The sequence below is a fragment of the Mustelus asterias genome, chromosome 28 (assembly GCF_964213995.1).
Source record: "Mustelus asterias chromosome 28, sMusAst1.hap1.1, whole genome shotgun sequence".
NCBI classification, from domain to species: Eukaryota; Metazoa; Chordata; class Chondrichthyes; order Carcharhiniformes; family Triakidae; genus Mustelus; species Mustelus asterias.
Genome location: NC_135828.1, coordinates 22,424,565 through 22,450,219, shown reverse-complemented (window position 1 = coordinate 22,450,219; position 25,655 = coordinate 22,424,565). Strand labels below are relative to the sequence as shown.

Below are 25,655 nucleotides of genomic sequence, written 5' to 3'. Positions count from 1 at the left end.
CCCAACATTGACCCCAATACTTCCCCCCCAACAGCATTGACCCCAACACTGCCCCTCCAACAGCACTGACCCCAATACTGGCCCCCCCAACATTTATCCCAATACTGCACCTCCAAGGGCAATGACCCCAATACCGCCCCTCTAACAGCACAAAGCACTCATTTTGTTTTTGTTTCAAAAGGAAACGTACAACAGTATATATCGGTGGGAAGTGGTCTGCGCACACACTCAGTGCTATAACCTGTTCAGGGCAATGTGCCAACCAATTGATATCAGACGCCGGCCGTCAATCTTCGGTCTGACAGGCACACAGATGGTGGATATAAAAATTCACTTTAATGATCAATGGCCAACTTTGAACAATCGGAAGAGTTCCTGCGTTGTCGGGGTGTCCAGGTGTGTTATACTCGTGTACAGTAAGCTCAGTCTGCCACCTTGCTCCATGTAAGGGTCGTCCAACAGTCCACAGGCCGAAGATTAATCATATCGACCTTTAATCATCATGTTTAATAATGGCCCAACCTAGCCAGGAAGGAAAGAAATAATTAGCTTCACAATACTGCGCTAGTAAATAGGAAACTGCGGATTATCTCAGAGCTGGAGCAGGAGCTGGAGGGGAGGGAAGAGAGTGAGGCGAGGGTTGGGGGGGGAAACCATCTCATGTCAGTGTTAGCAGTTACATCGGTTTCATATTTTAACTGTTCAACCGGCACAATTACTTTGCAAGTTACGCATTCTGTGTTGCTGATTGGGGCAGCACGGCAGTGGTTAGCACTGCTGCCTCACAGCGCCAGGGACCCAGGTTCAATTCCAGCCTCGGGTCACTGTCTGTGTGAAGTGTGCACGCTCTCCCTATATCTGCGTGGGTTTCCTCCGGGTGCTCCGGTTTCCTCCCACAATCCAAAGATATGCGGGTTAGGTGGATTGGCCGTGCTAAATTGACCCTAGTGTCAGGGGGATTAGCAGGGTAAATATGTGGGGTTACGGAAATAGGACCTGGGTGGGATTGTGGTCGGTGCAGACTTGATGGGCCGAATCGCCTCCTTCTGCAATGTAGGGATTCTCTGAATGGTTAGCACTGCTGCCTCACAGCGCCAGGGAACTGGGTTCGATTCCTGGCTTGGGTCACTGTCTGTGTGGAGTCTGCACCTTCTCCCCGTGTCTGCGTGGGTTTCCTCCGGGTGCTCCGGTTTCCTCCCACAGCTGGTTAGGTGCATTGGCCGTGCTAAATTCTCCCTCAGTGTTCCTGAACAGGCGCCGGCGTGTGGGCGACTCGGAGATTTTCACAGCAACTGCATTGCAGTGTTAATGTAAGACTACTTGTAACATCAATAAATAAACTTTAAACTTTTTGTTCTCCAATCCTTATTGCCCAGTCAGTACTGGGGGAGGGCTGTTTACTGCTTGGGATATTGATTTCTGTATTTAGTCAGCTTAATACGTTAAGTATGTGATACACAACAAGTGCACAGTCGCATCACTTGGGACACCGGTTCTTGTTTCCCAATTCACAGCATCCTGCTAACCTAACCTTAATACTGTTTCATACTTACCCGAGTGTCCGCTTAGCTCAGTTGGTACTGTAGATTTGGCCATGAAGTATGTTAGATAGACTTATTTGGGCATTAATGATAGGGCCGAGATGCTATGCATGATTGTTATTATAAATCACTCTGTAATATCCTTCCTGCGTCTATCTCAATTCTTTTATTTATTTTTTATTCATTTGTGGGACACGGGCATCGCTGGCTGGGCCAGCATTTATTGCCCGTCCCTGAGGGCAGTTAAGAGTCAACCACATTGCTGTGGCCCTGGAGTCACATGTAGACCGGGTAAGGACGGCAGATTTCCTTCCCTAAAGGGACATGAGTGAACCAGATGGGTGACAATCGACAATGGTTTCATGGTCATCAGTAGATTCTTAATTCCAGATTTAAAAAAAAATTGAATTCAAATTCCCCCATCTGCCGTGGCGGGATTTGATCCCGTGTCCCCAGAACATTAGCTGCGTTTCTGGATTAATAGTCTAGCAATAATACCACTAGGCCATCGCCTCCTCTTGATTAATGATTGCTCAGGGTGTGTTTGCTAAAGATGAATGTTAGAACGTAACTGTATGTGGCTACAAGCCAAAAGAGGCAGTGAGTTGTCCTGTAAACTGATTACTATCGGATGTAAAAATCACAAGCTACATGTGCAATGCCTTGGGCAACATTTCCAGGAATACCTGTTTTAGCAGAAATAAAGGCTTTAGAAATGCACGGGCGTGCTTAGTGATAATGGATATATAATTAAGTAATTGAACCCCATAATGTTGCTTAGACATGGGTTTTACCTAATATGGCAACAATGTGCCAAGGGGTGAGGGAACCTGGGCAATGATCAAATAAGGTAAAAAGTAAGGAAGGAAAGCGCAAATCAGAATGTTCAAGAACATCCGGCACACATTTTTGGAAGACTTCATTCAGAAATGAAGAGACAAGTGCCACAGTCGACTGGGAAACAAGATGTCGGCACGGTGGCACAGTGGTTAGCACTGTGGCCTCACAGCGCCAGGGACGCTTCGATTCCTGGCTTGGGTCACTGTCTGTGTGGAGTTTGCACATTCTCTCCATGTCTGCGTGGGTTTCCTCCGGGTGCTCCGGTTTCCTCCCACAGTGCAAAGATGTGTGGGATAGGTTGATTGGCCATGATAAATTGACCCTAGTGTTAGGGGAATTGGCAGGGTAAATGTGCGGGATTATAGGAATAGGGTCTGGGTTGGGGATTGTGGTCGGTATGGACTCAACGGGCCGAATGGCCTCCATCTGTACTGTAGGGATTCTATGATTCCATGTCTGGGTGATGTGACTGTATATCATCGTCTTTGTCCAGTATCATGTGTTTGTACTTACCACGTTAAACAGAGTAAATCAGTTTTGCTTATCTGTCGGGCACCTTTTTTTATTCATTCTTGGGATGGGGGCATCGCTGGCTGGGCCAGCATTTATTGCCCATCCCCGAGGGCGTTTAAAAGACAACCTGTACCTATGTGGCCCTGGGTCAGTCACTAATAAAAGGTTAAATTTACAGCGGCACTAAGTCAAAAGATCAGGGTTCAAGCCCCACTCTAGCACTTGAGAACAAATCAAGTCTGACACTTTATGCAGTCCTGAGGGAGTGCTGCACTGTTGCAGATGCTGTCTCTTGGATGAACTCTTAAATCAAGACAATAGAATCCTTCCAATACAGGAGGAGGCCATCGAGTCTGCACCAACTCTCCGAAAGAGCATCCCACCCAAGCCCATCCCCGTAACCCCACACATTTAACCCGCTAACTCCCCTGACCACTAAGGGACAATTTAGCACGGCCAATGCACCTAAACCCGCACATCTTTGGATTGTGGGAGGAAACCCACGCAGACACGGGCAGAATGTGCAACCTCCACATAGACAGTCACCCAAGGCCAGAATTGAACTCGGGTCCCTTGCACTGTGAGGCAGCAGTGCTAACCACTGTGCCACCGTGCCGCTCAAAGGCTCTGTCTTTTTACGTGGATAATATTATTCAAAGGCAACCAATTCAGGTAAACACGAGGATTTCTTCAGTTTCACTGCGAAGGTAAAAGTTATTGTAGCTTTATTTTGTTGAAAAGCCTCGATGAGTAGCTAACACCCACAGCGCATGACTAAAAATAGTCAAATACAAGACAAAGTAAATCAGAAAGCAGCAATTAGATGACATCAAACCTGGGGTGAAATTCTCCCAAAAAAATTCTCAGTGTGAATTTGTGGGAAAACTGGAGTAAATCAAGCTGCTTTTTTCAGTGGGAATTCACATTAGAATCTCCCACACTCTGTGCAATGCAGAGGCCACCAGTGTGAATCTCATTAGATTTCAGGCATATTCCTGCCCAGGAGGCTGAAACCAGCGGAACTCTGCGCATGTGCAGTGACCCCCAAACTGTCAGCCTCCTGTATGCTGGCCAGCCTGGGACCCCCGCAGTGCTGCCCCCACCCCAACCCTCCCATGGCCTCCCCCCCGAGTTGGGGTGATCGGTGGGGGGATCCCGCTGCCACTCTGCCATTGGGATTGATGGGGGCAGGACTGGATGAGCAGAAACTCCCTCCAATTAAACACTGAGAAGATCAAAGCTGTTGCTTTTGGGGTCCGCTCCAAACTCCATTCCCGAGCTAAACTCTCCATCTGGGTCCCGCTTTGCTGAACACCTTCGGTCCGTCCGCAAGCAGGAGCTAGACCTTCCTGTTGCTCGGCACTTCAGCACACCACCCTGCTCTCCTGTCCACATGTCCGTCCTTGGCCTTTTGCAATGTTCCAGTGAACCCTGACGCAAACTGGAGGGACAGCACCTCATCTTCCAATTGGGCACTTTACAACCTTCCGGACTGAACATTGAGTTCAACAACTTCAGAACTCTCCCCTCCACCTTTACCCGATTTCCATTTACTTTCTTTCATTCTGTTACTTCTTTTCATCTCATTCAGCTATTCTTATCATCCTTCTTTATCACTTGCATTTTTCCACTTCTCCATTCCCGCTCTCCTTCTTACTCCCCCACTCCTTTCAGAGCAACTGCCTGAACCATCTCTACCTCTGTTCTGCCACTCACACATTCTGATCACTTAATGGACACTTTTAGCACCTTTCTCAGCCTTCTTCATCCTCATTTGCATTCCCTTTGTCCTATTCATAGAAATCATAGAAACCCTACAGTGCAGAAAGAGGCCATTCGGCCCATCGAGTCTGCACCGACCACGATCCCACCCAGGCCCTACCCCCATACCCCTACATATTTACCCGCTAATCCCTCCAACCTACACATCTCAGGACACTAAGGGGCAATTTTAGCATGGCCAATCAACCTAACCCGCACATCTTTGGACTGTGGGAGGAAACCGGAGCACCCGGAGGAAACCCACGCAGACACAGGGAGAATGTGCAAACTCCACACAGACAGTGACCCGAGCCGGGAATCGAACCCAGGTCCCTGGAGCTGTGAAGCAGCAGTGCTAATCACTGTGCTACCGTGCCACCCCCACTCTCATAGTACAAATCTTCTCTGATTTTCTTTGCTCTGACGAAGGGTCATCCAGATTCGAAACGTTGGATCCATTCCCTCCCCACAGATGCTACCAGACCTGCTGAGATTTTCCAGCATTTTCTGTTTTTTGCTCTCTCCATCTCTCTCCCTGGCAACTGCCTGAGACTAAACCAGACCCTTTGCTAGCGTATTTGATCCTGCAATGAGATTCCCAATCACATATTTGTGCCATTGCCATGTAGAGTAGGCTAAGGAATAGAAGTGCTGATTTGGGTATAGAACGATAAGGGCAATTTGCAATGTACGATTGTTAATTTAAATTACTCTGTCTTATTCTTCCTTTGCTTATCCTGTTTTGACCCTTTTATTGTTTCTCAATTCTTTCACTTGATTAATGAGTGCTCAGAGTATGCTTGTTAAAGATGTATTAGAACGTAACTGCAAGGCATGACCGTCAAGTTTGGCTAAAACACAAAAGAGGTGGCAAATTGGCCTGTAAGCTGGTTACTATCAGGTGTAAAATGACAAGCTGCACCCGCAAGGACTTGGGCAACAGTATCGGAAGTAACTGTTGGGGCGAGCGACCAGTCACCTAAAGTAACTAAAGGGGTGAAGGACCAGTCACCTAAGCAAGACATAAGGAAGCAAGGCACAAATCAGGATATCAGAATATTTATCGCACATTTTTGAAAAGAAGAGGGCGACCATCAAAATTTTCAGTCAGCAGAACACCGTGAAGAAGCGGACGCCACGGTTGATTGAGTCGCAAGAACCAACGTTCAACTGACTTGTCTGTACACCATCGCCTTTGTTAAGTAGCATGTTTTTGTCATGACCATGTTCAACTTAACAAATCCGTTTTGCTTATCTATTGTGCACCTGTGCTTGTGTGGTCCCTGGTGTTGCAAAGCTGGGTAGAGTAATTGTAGATTGGTGTTTGTAAAATTGGAAAATGCTGGGGAGGAAAGCATCGCATGTTCCCTTTAAAATGTGGTGCTTTCTCTGTGCAGTTTAAAAAAAAAGGTAAGTACATATAGAGTACCCAAAATGAAACATTTGTATCATAAGGCCAGGCAGCAGTGTTACCAATGCAACAGGCTTTTGATTGTTTTGAATTCAGCCAGTTTGAATTAGGCACTTAGATACCAAGAACCTATTACATTTAAATCCGATGGTTTTGACAACCTAGGACCAATCCTATTGTGGGAGATATTTATATGTCATCACAGGCAGAAGGGGGGCAACTGTCACCTGCCACAGCTCAAAGCACCATTCTAGATAGCAAAGGTACCAAAGAAGAAATATGTTCCAGGCAGAAGAATCAACAGAGAAGGCCCAGAATATTCCGGAAGTTGCAATTTAGAGAGTAACTAAATTCTATTCTTTTGTTAATGAATGAGAATTGTATTTATTGGAACAACATACCATTAGAATCTTGTTTTATTCGGTTTGTTAAGAGTTGAGTAAAGTTGTTCATTGTTAGTCAAATAAATAGATTTTTACGTGAGTGAGTGTCAGGGATTAATTTTGTATTTAACCACCAAAAGTTGCTGAAGAGCAGGTCACACCATTTCACACACACCTTTTACAGATTATGAGTGGAGGTCCTCCTCTTTGGGTGTTTTGGTGTTAGTTCTCGGGGAGGGGGATCCACCTCCCAACATTGATCAGTCAGGAACAAAGAATTAAACATGCAACTAAGGTTATCTAACACTACCTCTATAACCTGATCACCTTGTCTGCTATTGAGACTCTCATTCATGCCTGCGTTATCTGCAGTTTTGGCTGTTTCAATGCATTCCTGGCTGGTATTCGACATTTTACCCCCCCCGGAAACTGCAGGTCATCCAAAACTCTGCTGTCCCTGCCCTTGAATTGGACCACGTCCTGTTCCACTGTCACCCCTGGACTCGCTGACCTACACTCGATCCAGGTCAGGCAAGATCTTGATTTTAAAACTCTCATCCTTGCTTTCAAACCCCTCAGAGCCTCTCCCCTCCCTATCGCTGTAATCATCTCCTGCAGCCCCAGAACCCTCTGAGACATTCCTCTACCTCTGACCCCTTAACATCCCAAGTTTAATTGTCCCACTATTGGTTGACATGGCTTCAGTGGCCGAGGCCCCAGGGTGTGGAATTGTCCATCTGCTATCTGCTTCACAATCTTGCCTTCCTTCTTTCAAGTTACTCTACCTCTTTGGTCAAGCTTTCAGTCACCTGATTTAATAATTTCTTCTGTGTTTTGCTGTCACATTTTGATTTGCAATGCTCCTGTGAAGCACCTTGAGGTTACATTAAAGGCGCTAAATAAATTTAGGTTGTAAATCCCGAGGGCTGGATTAATGACCTTACGTCCTGACTTCAATTCCCACTATGTTAGCAGGGAAATTCGAAGTAAAGTCACTAAATAAATCTGGAATAAAAAGCTAGTATCTGTAATGGCGACCCTGACTACCAGAAAATCCACCTAGTTCATTAATGCCCCTTTAGGGAAGGAAATCTGCTGTCCTTACCCGGTCTGGCCCACATGTGACTCGAGAACTATAGCAATGTGGTTGACTCTTAACTGCCCTCTGAAATGGCTCAGCAAGACACTCAGGTACATTCAAGAAGGTGGCTCACCCCCATCGTCTCAAGGGAAACTGGACATGGGCAATAAATGGTGGTCTTGTCAGCGACACCCAAATCCCACGGGTGAATTTAATGGGAGGCAGTGGCGCAGTGGTATTGTCACTGGACTAGTAATCCAGAGGTAACGCTCTGGGGACCCGGGTTCAAATCCCACCATGGCAGATGGTGAAATTTGAATGCAATAGAAATTTGGAATTAAAATTTGTTTTATTCTCTTTTTTATTCGTTTCTACTGATGACCATGAAACCATTGTCGATTGCCGTGAAAACTCATCTGGTTCACTAATGTCCTTTAGGGAAGGAAATCTGCCGTCCTGACCCGGTCTGGCCTACATGTGACTCCAGAGCCACAGCAATGTGGTTGAATCTCAACTGCCCTCTGAAATGGGTCCAGCAAACCACTTAGTTCAAGGGGCAATTCGACCCAATGTTGACCCAGCTGGCGACGCCCACATTCTACGAACGAATAAAAAAAAAGACAAATGGCTGCTTTCTGTTAAAACAGAACTCCACCACTCACTACAGTAACTTACCACCACCCAGGTAGGGTCTGCGATGCATGCTTTACACTAACTGTGTTTAATGTTGCCTGCTGCTACTTAGCGTTGAAGAAAATGCACAGAGTAGCTGAAATGTGGAATCTGGTTTACCTCCTGTGGCTCCCCGAGAGCCTCACCCAGCATTTTTTCTATATTCCTCATAATTGCAACCTTCTGATGCGATTTCAATGGGTACTCGATCCTCTTTGGAGTTGGTGCGCCCTTAAGATAAACAGGAACATTAATCGTGACTTTGCTCCACTGCACTGCCGTTTGAAATTCTATCCGACACCTGTCCGTGAAACATCGGAAGATCTTTGCAGCTCAAATATTACGCGTATACTGCATTCGTGCGGACTTAACAGGCACAACATTTGAGAAGAACCGAACCCATTCTGCTCTGAGAAGGAGCTATTTCAGTTATGTATTAAGTTGTGAAAAAAGCACTTCATATAAACAGGATTTTCAAATGCTTGACACCATCCAATGCCTGAATATTGCTGGTTTCAAGTGCAAGACAATTGAGTTTTAATTGTACTCTCCTCTTCTACAATGTATTAAAAAATTATTATATGGTAAATTATCTATTATTACTGGTGTTTCTCTTTGAATGGTAGCAGTATATATTTACACAGTGTTAGAATGTAACCATTGACAACTTTGTATTGGGTGTAATGTGACCAATGGTAACAAACTGTAAGGGTCAGCTGACCCAGTAAACCAAGGAACCAATTACAGAATGATGTGATGGTCAGCTGACCCACTATAAATAAGAACCTGTACGGAATTGTGGTGAACTTGGATTGGCCCAGGGTGAGGCCCCAAGTTTGGAGTAATGAAGTTTCTTTACTAAACCCTTTCTTTGATTTATAAGTTGGTGTAAGTTTTGTTATATTTTTATTGTCCGCATTTAAAGAGTTCCTTCTGAAGAAACGCACAGCACCTTCCACACAGTGGAACCAGGTGAGAGCAGTCCCACCCTGGGGGTGGCACAGTAGTTCGCACTGCTGCCTCACCGTGCCAGGGACGCGGGTTCAATACCCAGCCTTGGGTCACTGTCTGTGCAGAGTCTGCACGTTCTCCCCATGTCTGCGTGGGTTTCCTCTGGGTGCTCTGGTTTTCTCCCACAGTCCAAAGATGTGTGCGTTGGGCGGATTGGCCATGCTAAATTGACCCTTAGTGTCAGGGGGACTAGCTAGGGTAAATGCATGGGGTTATAGGGATAGAGCCTGGGTGGGATTGTGGTTGGTGCAGGCGCAATGGGGTGAATGGCCTCCTTCTGCACTGTAGGATTCTATGATTCACCCAACTGGGTGGCAATGATGAGGCACAGGAGAAGGATGCGATGATCAACTGTGACAAAAATTACACACAGCTTAAGAAGGATGAGGAGGGAGAGTTAACCTTTGTCACAGTTATACTGGGTGTCACTTATGACTTTGATAAGGGCTGTTTCGACATTGTGGCAGACTGAAGGGTCTGAAACATAGGAGTTTTTGAAAAGTTGGGCATGCATGTATTAGGGAGATGACAACATATTCAAGGACTAGCTTGAAACAGTTGAATATAATAATGTTAATTGGTCTCTTACCTTGTACCAGAAGTTGACAGTAATAGTGATTCCTCCATTAAGCAATGACTCAATATGATGCCACCTGTAATTAAGTTAAATTATTACCATGGCGGCACTGATGTTGGAACAGTTTCAGAGACTACCAGCAGGGACACATTGTTAAGATTCTATAATCATTGTTATTAGCTGCCTGTTCATCTGAACCCAATGTTGTACAAAACCATGTTACTTGTTATTCGCGTTGGGGAAGTGTCACAGGGTTCTATTACTGCAAGTTTAGTTGACAGGTAGTAATAAGGTCACAGATGGACTCCAAGTCTGAATCATTATCTTGACTGACATATAGGAGTATTGGAGTTTCACCAAACTCAACAGAGGCCCTGGGGTGAGGGCAGAGGCAGAGGGTGGGTGTTATCAGGGAGTGGATTATTTCAATGGAGATATCAGGGAGTTGATGGATCGAGTGACCTCTTCTGCACTGTAAGGATCCTATGATCTATAAGTAGAGGGGAAAATTAAAATAATTGAAGAAATGCAATCATTGGAGGGCCAAAATTAAGACAAAAGTTTCAGTTTCACTCAGTGGTAGCCTGAGTGTCCGGAGATTGGGGATCAAGCCCTCCCCAGGAATTCAGAACATAATCTAAGCTGTTCTATCAATGTAGCATTGAGAGAACGCTTCACCGGCTGAAGTGATGCATCACTTGGCTGTTTGGGTAAATATCCTCCTTGAACAAAGATTCAAGAAACATCAACAAACAGATTAACTGTTTACCTTGCTGCTTTATGTGGAACCTTGCCATGAATACGTTGGTTACCATGTCGTCTACCTAACAACCGTAACTGCATTTCCAAAGTAATTCACTCCCTTTGAATACCTTGAAGATGTAACAGATGAATGCAGATTCTTTCTCCCACAGTGAAGCGGGGTTAAATTAATTGTTCTTTCAAAGGGCCAGCACAAGGAAGGTAAACCACAGGATCTCCTTCTGTGCTGCAACCTACTGCAATAGTGCTTGCTTCTCGGATTATTTCAAGTGGAGAGCGTTTTGCGAAGTTACTGAGACAGAATGCTGGAGCAGGTTCAATCAAGTGACTGTCCCATTCCTTGTTCCTCTGTTTCTCACCCTGAACTTGCAGACTAGGAATGCTTCAGATAATGAGCTGTGACGTACCCTTTGCAATTCGAGCAGTTTCTCAAAACCGGACTTACTGCGGGTCATCTTGCTCCAGAATCTGCAAGTTAGGCGGATTAGCCATGGTAAACGGGTGGGGTTACAGGGATAGGGCGGAGGGGAGGCCCTGGGTGGTATGGTCTTTCAGAGAGTCAATGCAGAGTCGATGGGCTGAATGGCCTTTTCCTGCACTGTAGGGGTTCTATGGTTCTGTCAAGAACCTTCTCACGCCTTTACTTTTGATAAGGCCACTGCTGTAGACTAATGCAGGGGAAATTGTTTTATTGCTCTGACACTCTTGTCGCACTTATTGTGACAGTCCAAGCCAGAAGTGCTGCCCCTGCACCCAGATACCAAACAAAAAGTACATTCTTCTATTACTCAATGCTATCTCAATTTAGGTTTCTCCTAACCATGGCTACCCACACTACAATAAACGAGGAAAATATAGTCTTCCCCTTAGTGTCAGCAGGATTAGCAGGGTAAATACATAAGCTTATGGTGATAGGACCTGGGTGGGTTGCTTCCGGTGCAGGCTTGAGGGGCCGAATGGCCTCCTTCTGCGCTGTAGGGATTCGATGATTCATATCAAATACACCTAACCTCGTGTATATAGCAAGTGGCATATTTCATATTACCTCAGACAATGCCACCTTTGTATAGAATCCCTACAGTGCAGAAGGAGGCCATTTGGCCCCTCAAGCCTTCACCAACAACAATTCCACCCAGGCCCTATCACCATAACCGTACGTATTTACCCTGCTAATCCCCCTGAGAGTCTGCACTGACTCTCAGAGCATCCAATCCTATCCCCGTACCCTCACATATTTATCCCGCTAATTCCCCTACCTACACATCCTTAGACACTAAGGGGCAATTTAGCATGGCCAATCCATCTAACCCGCACATCTTTGGAGTGTGGGAGGAAACCGGAGCACCCGGAGGAAACCCACGCAGACACGGGGAGAACGTGCAGACTCCACACAGACAGTCACTCAAAGGCTGGAATCAAACATGGGTCCTTGGCGCTGTGAGGTAGCAGTGCTAATCACTGTGCCGTCCCTGTGTATGTGATACATGAAAGTACATCCCCATCGTGTTTCACTTTTGTTTCCAGTGATTTAATCTGCCTCTCCACATTGAATCTCTTTCATTCGCTGCTGGGAAACTGATTAATATGCATTTTTGAACCAAAATGTGCGGCAATAGTTTGTATCTACTGCGGTTACGTTTGATGTTTTACCTACCAGTACATTGGGATGTACAAAACATCTCCAGGCCCAACTACCGTTTCATATCCTACAACGTTCCTAAAGTTGGGAAACCTTTCGTAATCCGGATTTTCAAAATCCACCTGGATGGATGAAAAGGAGGAAAACTATTTCAAGAACCAAGGTTAAGAAGTGTCACATTCTCCCAAAGAGGGCTTCATCGATGTAGGTGCCTACCCCAGTCAGAAAGGCAAGTAAACAATCAAGTTCTACGCCATGTTACGAACGTTCTTGCCCAAACAGAACAGCTCCCCTCCCAGTATCCTTTTTCAGGAAGCATTCTGAGGTGATCGGACTTTAGCAACATTTTCTTTTCCGTCACTTCTCATGTACATTGACCGGAACAGGCACCGGAGTGTGGCGACTAGGAGAATTTCACAGTAACTTCACTGCAGTGTTAATGCAAGTCTTACTTGTGACTAATAAATAATTAGTCAGATATTGAAGAGGTGTGAAAAAAGCAGGGTAGTTGTGGTGGGTGACTTTAACTTCCCCATATTGACTGGGACTCCCTTACAACCAGGGGCTTGGATGGAGAGCAATTTGTTAGGTGTGTCCGGGAGGGCTTTTTGATAAGAGTATGTGGACAATCCAACTGGGGAGGGGGCCATACTAGGCTTGGTATTAGGGAATGAGCCTCTTTTCTGCACTGTCGGGATTCTATGGTAGGGAACGGAGTTTGTGGCGGGGTTTGAAAGCAATGCCTTTCTTCTACCCAATATTTAGTTGGAGAGAATTTTTGCACTCCCAGGACTGGACTCTAGACAAGCAGCAATCCAAGGCTGTTGGGTGCGTCGAGAGAGAAGGTGATGAGATGGAACCGGTTGTCGACAGTGTACATGGGTATGTTGATGCATTGGCTTCACTGAAGAGGCACATTCAGATGAGAATAGCTTACTATGGAAAATGAACGCTACAAAGAACAAAGAAAATTACAGCACAGGAACAGGCCCTTTGGCCCTCCAAGCCTGCACCGACCATGCTGCCTGACTTAACTAAAACCCCCTACGCTTCCGGAGACCATGTCCCTCTATTCCCATCTCATTCATGTACTTGTCAAGACGCCCCTTAAAAGTCAATACCGTATCCGCTTCCACTACCTCCCCCGGCAACGAGTTCCAGGCACCCACCACTCTCTGTGTAAAAAATCTGCCTCGTACATCTCTTTTAAACCTTGCCCCTCGCACCTTAAACCTACGCCCCCTAGTAATTGACTCTTCCACCCTGGGAAAAAGCTTCTGACTGTCCACTCTGTCCATGCCTCTCATAATCTTGTAGACTTCTATCAGGTCGCCCCTCAAACTCCGTCGCTCCAGTGAGAACAAACCAAGTTTCTCCAACCTCTCCTCATAGCTAATGCCCTCCATACCAGGCAACATCCTGGTAAATCTTTTCTGTACGCTCTCCAAAGCCTCCACATCCTTCTGGTAGTGTGGCGACCAGAATTGAACGCTATATTCCAAGTGCGGCCTCACTAAGCTACCTTCAGGCAATTATTACAAGGAGGAGGCTTTTTAAAGGATAGCTTACCTGGCTCTGTCTGTCACACGGGTGATGAACTGGGTATGGATATAGACAATCAAACTGATCAGGTGGGAAGAGAATACAGCGTTTGTTACCCTTAATTTGTGCAAAAAAGTTCTGTTGTTCGTCATAGTGTGCTGGCGTGACATTTCCTAGAAAAGCGAATAGACAAAGAACGCAACTTAAATAGATATTAAAAATTGCAACTATTTCACCAGAAAGCACAAAAAGACAGCTTGGGTAATGAGGGGTGGGCAATAAATTCTGGCCTAGCCAGCGACACCCACATCCCCCGAATGCATTTTTTAAAAAATCCTTTTAATTCAGGTTGTTTATTTCACCTGATATCCGGAATCTGACCACCCTTCACTCCAGGGGATTTTCCCATCCCACCGGACCAAACGGAGATTTTGCTGGCCGCCAAATTGTCCGACCTCGCTGCAGCGGGAGCGTAAACGGCAGGTAAGATCGCACCCGATATTTTAGCGCAAAGTAAACAAGCGAATCACCAGGAGCAGGCCAATCAACGATGGACATTTTTTTGGATTATCACAGCGCTTTCAGATGGGGCAAATCTTTAGACCATGAGATAGATACCGGTGAGCAAAAGGCCATCTGAAGTTCAACCCAACTTAAATTGGTCATAGAGGTTTACAGCATTTAACAGGCCCTCCGACCCAACTTGTCCATGCTGCCCATTAAGCTAGTCCCCAATTGCCTGCGTTTGGCCCATATCCCTCTCTACCCATATTACCTAAGTAACTGTCTAAATGCTTTATAAAAGACAAAATTGTACCCACCTCTACTACTACCTCTACCAGCTCGTTCCAGACACTCACCACCCTCTGTGTGAAATAATTGCCCCTCTGGACCCTTTTGTATCTCTCCCCTCTCACCTTAAACCTATGCCTTCTAATTTTAGACTCTCTTACTGTTGGGAAAAGATGTTGACTATCTATCTGATCTATGCCCCTCATTATTTTCATAGACCTCTATAAGGACACAGTTAAGTCTCCTACGCTCCAGGGACAAAAGTCTCAGTCTATGCAGCCTTTCCTTATAACTCAAACCATCAAGTCCCGGTAGCATCCTAGTAAATCTTTTCTGCACTCTTTCTAATTTAATAATATCCTTTCTATAATAAGGCGACCAGAACTGTACACAGTATCCCAAGTGTGGCATTACCAATGTCTTATACAACTTCAAGATGTCCCAACTCCTGTATCCAGTGTTCTGACCAATGAAACCAAGCATGCCGAATGCCTTCTTCACCACTCTGTCCATCTGTGACTCCACTTTCAAGGAGCTAAGAACCTGTACCCCATGATCTCTTTGTCCTGTAACTCTCCCCAACACCCTACCATTAACTGAGTAAGTTTTGCCCTGGTTCAATCTACCAAAATGCATCACCTCGCATTTATCTAAATTGAACTCCATCTGCCATTTGTCAGCCCACTGGCCGAATTGATCAAGATCCTGTTGCAATCCGAGATAACCTTCTTCACTGTCCACTATGCCACCAATCTTGGTGTCATCTGCAAACTTACTAACCATGCCTCCTAAATTCCCATCCAAATCATTAATATAAATGACAAGTAACAGTGGGCCCAGCAGCGATCCCTGAGGCACACCGTTGGTCACAGGCCTCCAGTTTGAAAAACAACCTCTACAACTACCCTCTGGCTTCTGTCATCAAGCCAATTTTGTATCCAATTGGCTACCTCACCCTGGATTCTGTGAGATTTAACCTTGTGCAACAACCTACCATGTGGTACCTTGTCAAAGGCCTTGCTAAAGTCCATGTAGACAACGTCGACTGCACTGCCCTCATCTACCTTCTTGGTTATCCCTTCAAAAAACTCAATCAAAATCATGAGACATGATCTTCCACTCACAAAGCCATGCTGACTGTCCTTAATCAGTCTGTGCCTCTCTAAATGCCTGTTGATCCTGTCCCTCAGAATACTTCCAACAACTTACCCACTACAGACATTAGGCTCACCAGCCTGTAGTTCCCAGACTTTTCCATGCAGCCCTTCTTAAACAAAAGCACAACATTTGCCATCCTCCAATCTTCAGGCACCTCATCTGGGGCTGTTGATGATTCAAATATCTTTGATAGGGGACCCAGGAAAAAAAAAGCAGAGTTGCCGCTTTGCAGCATCCAGTTGATTCTTAGTTTGAGGGCTTTCATCCCCTCTGTTCTGCCCAGATGGCCACTCCATGGGTTGACCACGCTGCATGAGGAACTTCCTCACATTGTTCGTACATCTACCTGTTTAACCCTGCGTCCCCTTATTACAGTCACACAAACTTGCTGGATTTTATTTCTCTATATCATTCATTATCTTAAATATACAGCTGTAAAGTAACGGTGGCCACCTCTTCCCTGAGCAATGTTTGAATGGTTCCATTGTGTCTTGGGTGACCAGGAATAATACAGTATTGATCAGATGACTGTCCAGTTTGCACCTCAGTTCCTCCTACATGTATTCTGCTTTTGTGGCCAGATATGATCATGGAATTTCACAGCACAGGAGGCTGCCATTCGGCCCATTGCATCTATACCAGCTCTCTGAAATCATCCCCCTAATCCCTTGCCCTAACTCCAAATTCCTTTGATTTTTCTTCCAAATATCTATCTACTTGCCAGTAAAAAGTCATAATGGATTCCATCACTTTCTTATAAGGGTAATCCACGTCCTAAAAGTCCTCGACGAATTCTAACCTCCATTGCCTCGCACACTGACTGTTGTCGATAACCTTAATTCTGGTTACCGACTCACTGATGAGTGGAAATAGCTTCTGTTTCTTGAATGTGGTCAAAAACTCTCTCAAATATCTACGATCTTGGACTCACTACATTTTTTGCTGCCATTATCATAGAATCCTACAGTTCAGAAGGAGATCATTTGGCCCAGCCAGTCTGCACTGACCACAATCCATCCAGGCCCTATCCCCATAACCCCATGCATTTACCCTAGTTAGTCCCCCCGCCACTCAGGGACAATTTAGCATGGCCAATCCACCTAATCCGCACATCTTTCGGACTGTGGGAGGAAACCAGAGCACCCGTTGGAAACCCATGCAGACACGGGGAGAAAGTGCAAACTCCACACAGATAGTCACCCAAACGGGTAATCGAGCCCGGGTCCCTGGCGCTGTGAGGCAGCAGTGCTAACCCACTGTGGGAATTCCACCCCGCTGAATAGCAAGTATAACCTGCTGCTCCCGTTGAAATTTGGCATTCTTGTGTCGACCCTGATAAGTGCAGGACGAAAAGCTTTGACAGCATGTTTTTTTTTTGAAGAACATGCAAATAGAGGAATATTAACATCCCACTGCTTACAAGTTGATAAATTATTTTATTATTGGCAAGATGACTTCTTTTGGGACAGCTAAAAATTTCAAAGAATCAGATTGAAGGTTTTATTTTAAGAATCTGAAAAGTGACAGGGTGAGAATACGAGGATGAAGGACTCTAGATAGACTGACTACTGACCTTCCATCCCTACAAGCAACAGATTGGATGTGAGCTGTCCCCAGTTCCGCTTCGTCTGTTGCTTGTTAATCCAGTTCCAGTTAAAACCCAGGAAATCCATAACAATATTCTTCCCGACTGTATCATTCAGTGTTTGTTGTAAGTAATACCTGCAACAAAGCGGTGAGGAAAAAGAATTATCGTGATGTAGGATCTGCTGCAAGAGTTTTGAAGGAAAACTAAGACATGAGGGTAAATGCACGTCAAATAATGGATGCATGGGAAAGAGTTATAATGTTGTGGCCAAGGCGGCCTTCACGACAGCGCAGAGTCGCTGAGCAGAAACTGATAGCCAAGTTCCGCACACATGAGGACGGCCTAAACCGGGATGTTGGATTTATGTCACATTATCAGTAACCCCCACAGCTTGCCTCCTGGGCTTGTAGAATCTCACTAGCTGTTCTGTCTGGAGACAATACACATCTCTTTAACCTGTGTTGAATGCTCCCTCCACCCACATTATCTGTACCTTTAAGACCTGGCTGGCTGTAGAGATTTGCATTCTAATTAGTATTCTGTAACTTGATTTCTGTGTCTGTGCACTGTTGGAGAACAGATTTCCACTCCATCTGACGAAGGAGCTGTGCTCCGAAAGCTTATGGTATTTGCTACCAAATAAACCTGTTGGACTTTAACCTGGTGTTGTGAGACTTCTTACTAAAGAGTTGCATGCAGACTGTAATCTCTCTCTTACACTCTCCCACACACGGGACGGGATTTTACGCCGCTGAAGTCAATGGGGTTCGCTGCATTTTATGGTCCTGTATTCAGCGCGACAGGGGCGTAAAATTCCGCCCATGAAGGCCTATTCATTCTGCATCTCTCTCACGCATGTAAGATTTACGTAGAACTTACAGCACAGAAACAGGTCATTCGGCCCATTCAGTTTAGACTAGTATTTTTGCTCCAGATGAGCCTTACTTAAGCCCACATCAACATAACCTTCTATTCCTTGCCCCCTCATGTACTTATTACCTTCTCCTTAAAGACATCGATGGTATTCACCTCAACTGCTCCATGTTGGAGCAAATTCCACTTATTAAATACAAGCAGCATTTACAGAGCATCTTTAAAACCTCAAGGCACTATACAGGAGCAAAATAAAAGTTAATTGTTATCTACACCCTAGCTGTGACTGTAACACTACATTTTGCACCCTCTCCTTCTCCCTTATGTACTCTATGAATGGTATGCCTTGTCTGTATAGCACGCAAGAAACAATACTTTTCCCAATTCATATGACAATAAATCAAATCAAATTTGGTGTAATCAGTCTTTGGGGAAACAAGTTTTGCCTGAATTCTTTATTAGATTTATAATGGCTATTTTGGACTCGCAACTGGTGAAAGATCATTTCTATATCTAACCTATTAAACATCTTCATAATTTTAAAGATTTCTATCAGGTCACCTCTCAACCCTCTCTTTAAAAAAAAACAATTCAATCTTTTCCTGCATTAAGAAACTCCGTAATCCACTTCTTTGACAAATATCTCTTCTAATATCCCCTGATGTGGCTCAGTGTCAAATTTTGTTTGACAATGCTCCTGTGTAGCCTCTCGGGGCATTAAAGGTGCCGTCTCAATATAAGTATTGTAGTGTGTCCTAATCAAGGCGTTACACTGGTGGAGAAGGATTGTACCCACATCAAGATTTACCAATAATCACTTCCATATCTCGCTAAGACATTTGTTAAAGGCCCTGAAGAAGCATTGTAATTCTGTCAGGCACAATTTGTCTACCATTTATGTACACCACTCTGGACCTTAACACGACATCAGTAACACCAAAGACATTCTGTTCAATCACTGTCAACTCTTTGCTTATTCCTAATTCAAAGATGCCTGAAGATGTACGGGTTAGGTTGATTGGCCATGCTCAATGGTCCCTTAATGTCAGGGGGACTGGCAGGATGGATGCGTGGGGTTGCGGGGGTGGGATTGTTGTCAGTGCAGGCTCGTTGAGCCATTTGGCCTCCTTCTGCACTGTAGAGATTCTATGATTCTAATTCTGTCTCTCTGTTGTGCTGATTAATATTGATCCCGCAACCAAAAGCACCAATAAGAGATGTTCTGGTAATTATCTCACTGTTGTTTGTGAGACTGAGCTGTGAAAAATTGGCTGCCTTGTTTCCTACATTACAGACAGCACATTCAATGGTGCTTCAATGGATGTAAAGTGTGTTGTGAGATCTTGCGTGAAAGCTTTTAGTTTGTTTCTTTCCCTGGCTCTTCAACCACAGTCTCCTTATTAACCCAGGCTGCAAGCCTGTCTGAGGCATTCAGCCGCAATTAAGCTAAGCTTCAAAACATGCAATTCTTTCTAACTCTGCGGCGCTGCCCATCTCTGCCTTCATCATCCCCAGCTTTTTGCCAGGACTCCCACCAACAACAAACTCCCAAACGTACACTCCAGTGCTGGGTACGGCAGTGGACATGTTATGTTATGTTACTAAACACAATCCCGAGGATGAGCGTGCAAATCCCACTATCGCTGAGAATTTGCATTTGGTTTTAAAAACCTGGAAACACAAAATGTCGGTGATCAGTCCGAGCGACCACGAAGCTTCTGGATTGTAAAAACAAACCTACTCAGTTCACTAATGTGCTTCTAAATGACCCATTTGTGACTCCAGTCCCAATACCAATGTGGAGCACTGTTAATGGCCCTCTGAAAGGCACTCAGTTGGGCAACAAAGAATCATAATGTCCCTACAATACAGAGTGAGACAATTCGGCTCATCTGAGTCTGTACCCACTCTCCGACAACAATCCCACCCAGGCCCGATCACCATAACCCCTTGTGTTTACCCTGCTAATCCCCCTATCTACACATCTTGGGACACTAAGGGGCAATTTAGCACGGCAAATCAACCTAACCCGCACGTCTTTTGGACTGTGGGAGGAAACTGGAGCACCCGGAGAAAACCCACGCAGACACGGGGAGAACGTGCAGACTCCGCACAGACAATGACCCAAGGCTGGAATTGAACCTGGGTCCCTGGCGCTGTGAGGCAGCAGTGCTAACCACTGTGCCAGCGTGCCGCCCTAGGACAGGAAATAAATAACAAAAACAGAAAATGCTGGAATATCTCATCAGGTCTGACAGTATCTGTGGTGAGAATAGAGCCAACATTTTGAGTCCGGGTGACCCTTTGTCAGAGGAAATAAATGTCAGCTTTGCCACTGACTCTCCCCCCACCAAACACACACACACACAACCCAGGAATGTGAGGAATAATTAGTTCACTCTCTGGTTAAAGTACCAGTCGAAACTCTTATTTGAGAAATGAGCTTCAAGTGCCGCATTGAAACTCCTTCAATGCTTTGGGCATGGAAGGTTTTTATACAGACTGGAGCAGTTTGTTGGCTGTTGGGCTGATGTGGAACATGACCAGGTGTTCCTCGATTGGGTAGGGTGAGCTGCGCTCAATTCTCTGTCGAGCTTTCCCCGACCCCCACATTCTTGGGTAGTGGGATTTTTAAAAGTGAATTGATTTCTCAAACCGTGATAGTGGGAGTTGCGCTCACGGTCTCCGGATTAGGCAACATGAGGCGGCAGCCATATTTACGGTTTGTTTTTCAAAACTCTGAAGAAGCTGTTCTACAGAAAGAGTTCCGACAGAAAGCCATCAACTAACTCGCTGCATGTGACCCAAGCAGCCAATGTAATAAACAGCAATGCCTTGAGAGCGAGAGGTCCAAAGGACTTCCTCCAATCTCATCCAACTTCCAGTTAAGTTTATTTATTAAGTTTAAGTTTATTTATTAGTGTCACAGGTAGGCTTACATTAACACTGCAATGAAGTTACTGTGAAAATCCCCTAGTTGCCACACTCGGGTGCCTGTTCAGGTACACTGAGGGAGAATTTAGCATGGCCAATGCACCTAACCAGCACGTCTTTCAGACTGTGGGAGGAAACCAGAGCACCCGGAGGAAACCCATGCAGACACAGGGAGAACGTGCAGACTCTGCACAGACAGTGACTCAAGCTAGGAATTGAACCTGGGTCCCTGGCGCTGTGAGGCAGCAGTGCTAACCACTGTGCTAACCTGCATTCACCTGAGAACTGATGTTCCGGAAGTGTGACTACAAAAAAACCTCAGTTTATTGAGAATCCTTTGTTTCATAAGACTTTTACTTTAGCTAATGGGTTGACTTGTCTAAGAAACTGTAGGCCTGCCGCGAATGAGACTGAGCTATAACTATATATTGTTACATATAGTTATAGTTATGAATGTTTTACGTTCATTCACATTTAATCTTTGTGTGTGATAGTGTATGTGAGATGAGTAAGTGAGAAGTGGTGTTTACACATCCAAGTGAGAGATAATAATTAACCTTCTTTATTTTAAAACTCATGAAACACTTCGAAACATAGAAAAACTACAGCACAAAACAGGCCCTTCGGCCCCACAAGTTGTGCCGAACATATCCCTACCTTTTAGGCCTACCTATAACCTTTTAGGCCTAGGCTAATGCTCTGAGGATACTGCAAATACTGCCACTGCAGCTGGGGGGGAAATTAAATTTGGTTAATAAATCTGGAATATAAAGCTATTCTCAGGAACGGTGACCACGAAACTATCAGCGATTGTCATTAAAAACCCAATAGCGAAGGAGATTTGCTGTCCTTGATCTGGCCTATGTGTGACTACAAACCTACAGCTATTCTAAGACTCTGATTTAGAAACATAGAAAACTACAGCACAAAACAGGCCCTTCGGCCCCACAAGTTGTGCCGAACATATCCCTACCTTTTAGGCCTACCTATAACCCTCCATCCTATTAAGTCCCATGTACTCATCCAGGAGTCTCTTAAAAGACCCTATTGAGTTTGCCTCCACCACCACTGACGGCAGCCGATTCCACTCACCCACCACCCTCTGTGTGAAAAGCTTACCCCTAACATCTCCCCTGTACCTACCCCCCAGCACCTTAAACCTGTGTCCTCTCGTAGCAGCCATTTCCACCCTGGGAAAAAGCCTCTGAGAGTCCACCCAATCTATGCCTCTCAACATCTTATATACCTCTATTAGGTCTCCTCTCATCCTACGTCTCTCCAAGGAGAAAAGACCGAGCTCCCTCAGCCTATCCTCATAAGGCATGTCACTCAATCCAGGCAACATCCTTGTAAATCTCCTCTGCACCCTTTCAATCTTTTCCACATCCTTCCTGTAATGAGGCGACCAGAACTGAGCACAGTACTCCAAGTGGGGTCTGACGAGGGTCTTATATAGCTGCATCATTATCCCCGGACTCCTAAACTCAATCCCTCGATTGATAAAGGCCAGCACACCATACGCCTTCTTAACTACCTCCTCCACCTGCGGGGCCGATTTTAGAGTCCTATGGACCCGGACCCCAAGGTCCTTCTGATCCTCTACCGTAGTAAGAGTCTTTCCCCTTATATTGTATTCCTTCATCCCATTCGACCTGCCAAAATGGACCACTATGCATTTATCTGGGTTGAAGTCCATCTGCCACTTCTCCGCCCAGTCTTGCATCCTATCTATGTCCCTCTGTAACTTCTGACATCCCTCCAGACTATCCACAACCCCACCAACCTTCGTGTCGTCAGCAAACTTACCAACCCATCCCTCCACTTCCTCATCCAGGTCATTTATGAAAATGACAAACAGCAAGGGTCCCAGAACAGATCCCTGAGGCACACCACTGGTGACCGACCTCCAATTAGAAAAAGACCCATCTATACCCACTCTCTGCCTCCTTTGGGCAAGCCAGTTCTGCATCCACAGGGCATCAGCCCCTTGGATCCCATGCCCTCACTTTTTCTAGAAGCCTTGCATGGGGGACCTTATTGAACGCCTTGCCAAAATCCATATAAACCACATCTACCGCTTTCCCTTCGTCAATGCGTTTAGTCATATTTTCGAAGAACTCCACCAGGCTCGTAAGGTACAATCTGCCTTTGACAAAGCCGTGCTGAGTACTCTTGAACATACTAAACCTCTCTAAATGCTCATAAATCTTGTCCCTCAGGATCTTCTCCATCAGCTTATCAACCACTGAGGTTAGACTCACCGGTCGGTAATTTCCTGGGCTATCCCTATTCCCCTTCTAAAATAGGAACCACATCCGCAATCACTTACTGCTGAAATTATTTAATTGGGACATCGCTCTGAGTGCATGATCATAGGTAGTAAAAAGGAACACATAAATTCTGTCCATGACAGTTCTATTAAAGGAACAAAGCTGTCCCTCACAAGATACTAGTACAACAGCTACAAATAAAACGCTTGCAGGTAATTCAGGATTACCGTAACGTGATAGCAATTTGGAAAAACTGAACAAAGTAAACTAACGGTTCTCTTGAGGAAATTTGCTGAACTACATAGAATATGCAGCTCAAAAACTGTCGAATCGACCCAACAGGTCTGTGTTGGTGTTCATTCTCCACGTAAGTCTCCGCCCAGTCCATCAACCTTATCTCATATTTAAGCATATCTTTTCAGCTTATCATTACATCCCCTTTCCTCTTATGTACTTGTGTAGTTTCCTTTAGAAAGCCTCTACTCATTCACTTTAACCACTTCCTGTGGTGGTCAGCTCTGCAGTCTAACCACCAAGTAAATATATTTCTCCTTACTGGATTTATCACTGACTTGCATTTATGGACACCAGCTTTGGCTTCTCCCATATGTGGAGATATTCTTTTCACATCTTCCTGATTAATCCATTCATAATTTTAAAGTTCATGATCAGCTCACTTTTCAGTCTTGTAACTTTGAAACAAAAAAAAAGCCACAACCCATTCAATCTTTCCCGGTAGCCGTGGTCTCTCAGTTCTCATCTTTTCTGCACTTTTGCCAGTGTTTCTGTGCTTTTTATCATATGGAGAATAGGATTGTGCACAGCACTAAGTGCAGTCTGGCCAGAGTCCTGAACGGGTTTAATGTAGCTTCACTACTTATGAAACAAGAGTAGAAAATGCTGCAACTACTCAGCAGGTCTGGCAGCAATGTTAGAAATAGAGTTAATGGGGGGAGTTTTCCCGTTCCCCCCGCCAAGGGAATCGTAGCGGGCAGGAGTGGGGGTAGACCATGCAAAGGCCTGTTGCCCTCAGGGAGGATTTTCCGATTTTTTGTTGGGTGAGCACGGCTGGAAAATCCCGCCCAATGTTTCAGATTAACGACCTATCCTGAGAGCAGAGTCATTCACCCAAAACTTGAATTAACTTTTGCTTCTCTCTTCACGGATGCTGTCAGTCCTGCCGAGTATTTCCAACATTTGAACAAAGAACAAGTACAGCACAGGGACAGGCCCTTCGGCCCATCAAATCTGTGCCGACACAAATGCCTCTCTAATCTAATATTTTCTTGCCTCTACGTGGTCCCTGCCTATTCAGGTATCTATCCAGCTGCCTCTTAAACGTCGTTATAGAATCTGTTTCCACCACCTCCTCCAGCAGCGCGTTCCAGGCATTCATCACCCTCTGTGTGAAATACTTGCCCCTTACATCTCTTTTAAACTTCCCCCCTCTCTCTTTCAACCTATGTCAGGTTGATGTTTTTAATCTCAGATTTACAATATGTGCAATATTTTGCTTTTTATGACTTTTGAATTCAATACTCCTATGAAATATGTCCCAGTTCTTTGTTAACACATTTAATTGCTATGCTCAACTGTAATTCTAGATTGCTTCGCTCCTCTACCCCATTCAGTTTCTTACTTTCTATGGTGTAGGCGATGTTTCCAATTTTCTCATCAAGGTGCATCAGCTCACATTTATCTGGATTAAAGTTCATTTGCCATTTAACTGCCAAGTCTGCAAGTTTTCAGATTTTTTTTGGACTACGTTGCATTCTTCCAGTGTTAGCTATATCTCTCCCCACTGGTTTGGGATCATCTGTCAATTTCAATGCTGAACACTAATTCTTAAGCCAAAATGTAAATTATGATTAACAGTGATCGCAGTATTGATCCTTCTGCAACTGGACTTTCTGCCTTCCTCCAGTCTGAATAACTTGATTTGATTTATTACTGTCACAGGTCCCTACCATACACCTTATACACCCATGACTGTGTGGCCAATTCCCCCTCCAGCTTGATTTTCAAGTTTGCTGACGACACCACCGTAGTGGGTCGGATCTCAAACAATGACGAAACGGAGTACAGGAATGAGATAGAGAGTCTGGTGAACTGGTGCGACAACGATAATCTCTCCCTCAATGTCAACAAAACGAAGGAAATAGTCATCGACTTCAGGAAGCGTAGTGGAGAACATGTCCCTGTCTACGTCAATGGGGACGAAGTAGAAATGGTGAAGAGCTTCAAGTTTTTCGGTGCCCGGATCACCAACAACCTGCCCTGGTCCCCCCATGCCGACAGTATAGTTAA

The 25,655-nt window shown here is 45.1% G+C and overlaps 1 protein-coding gene across 1 annotated transcript in view; it reads right to left on the bottom strand.

Moving 5' to 3' along the window:
• Positions 1–316: 316 nt before the first annotated feature.
• The window catches only part of hif1an (hypoxia inducible factor 1 subunit alpha inhibitor), a 65,975-nt gene continuing 40,636 nt past the window's right edge, over positions 317–25,655 (bottom strand). Inside the window, exons 3-8 of the mRNA XM_078199665.1 lie at positions 17,257–17,405; positions 13,761–13,906; positions 12,207–12,313; positions 9,803–9,866; positions 8,323–8,433; positions 317–522 (exon numbers count right to left, since the gene is read on the bottom strand). Coding sequence (XP_078055791.1) covers positions 478–522; positions 8,323–8,433; positions 9,803–9,866; positions 12,207–12,313; positions 13,761–13,906; positions 17,257–17,405 — 622 coding nt within the window. The 3' untranslated portion in view covers positions 317–477. The remainder of the gene's footprint in view (positions 523–8,322; positions 8,434–9,802; positions 9,867–12,206; positions 12,314–13,760; positions 13,907–17,256; positions 17,406–25,655) is intronic.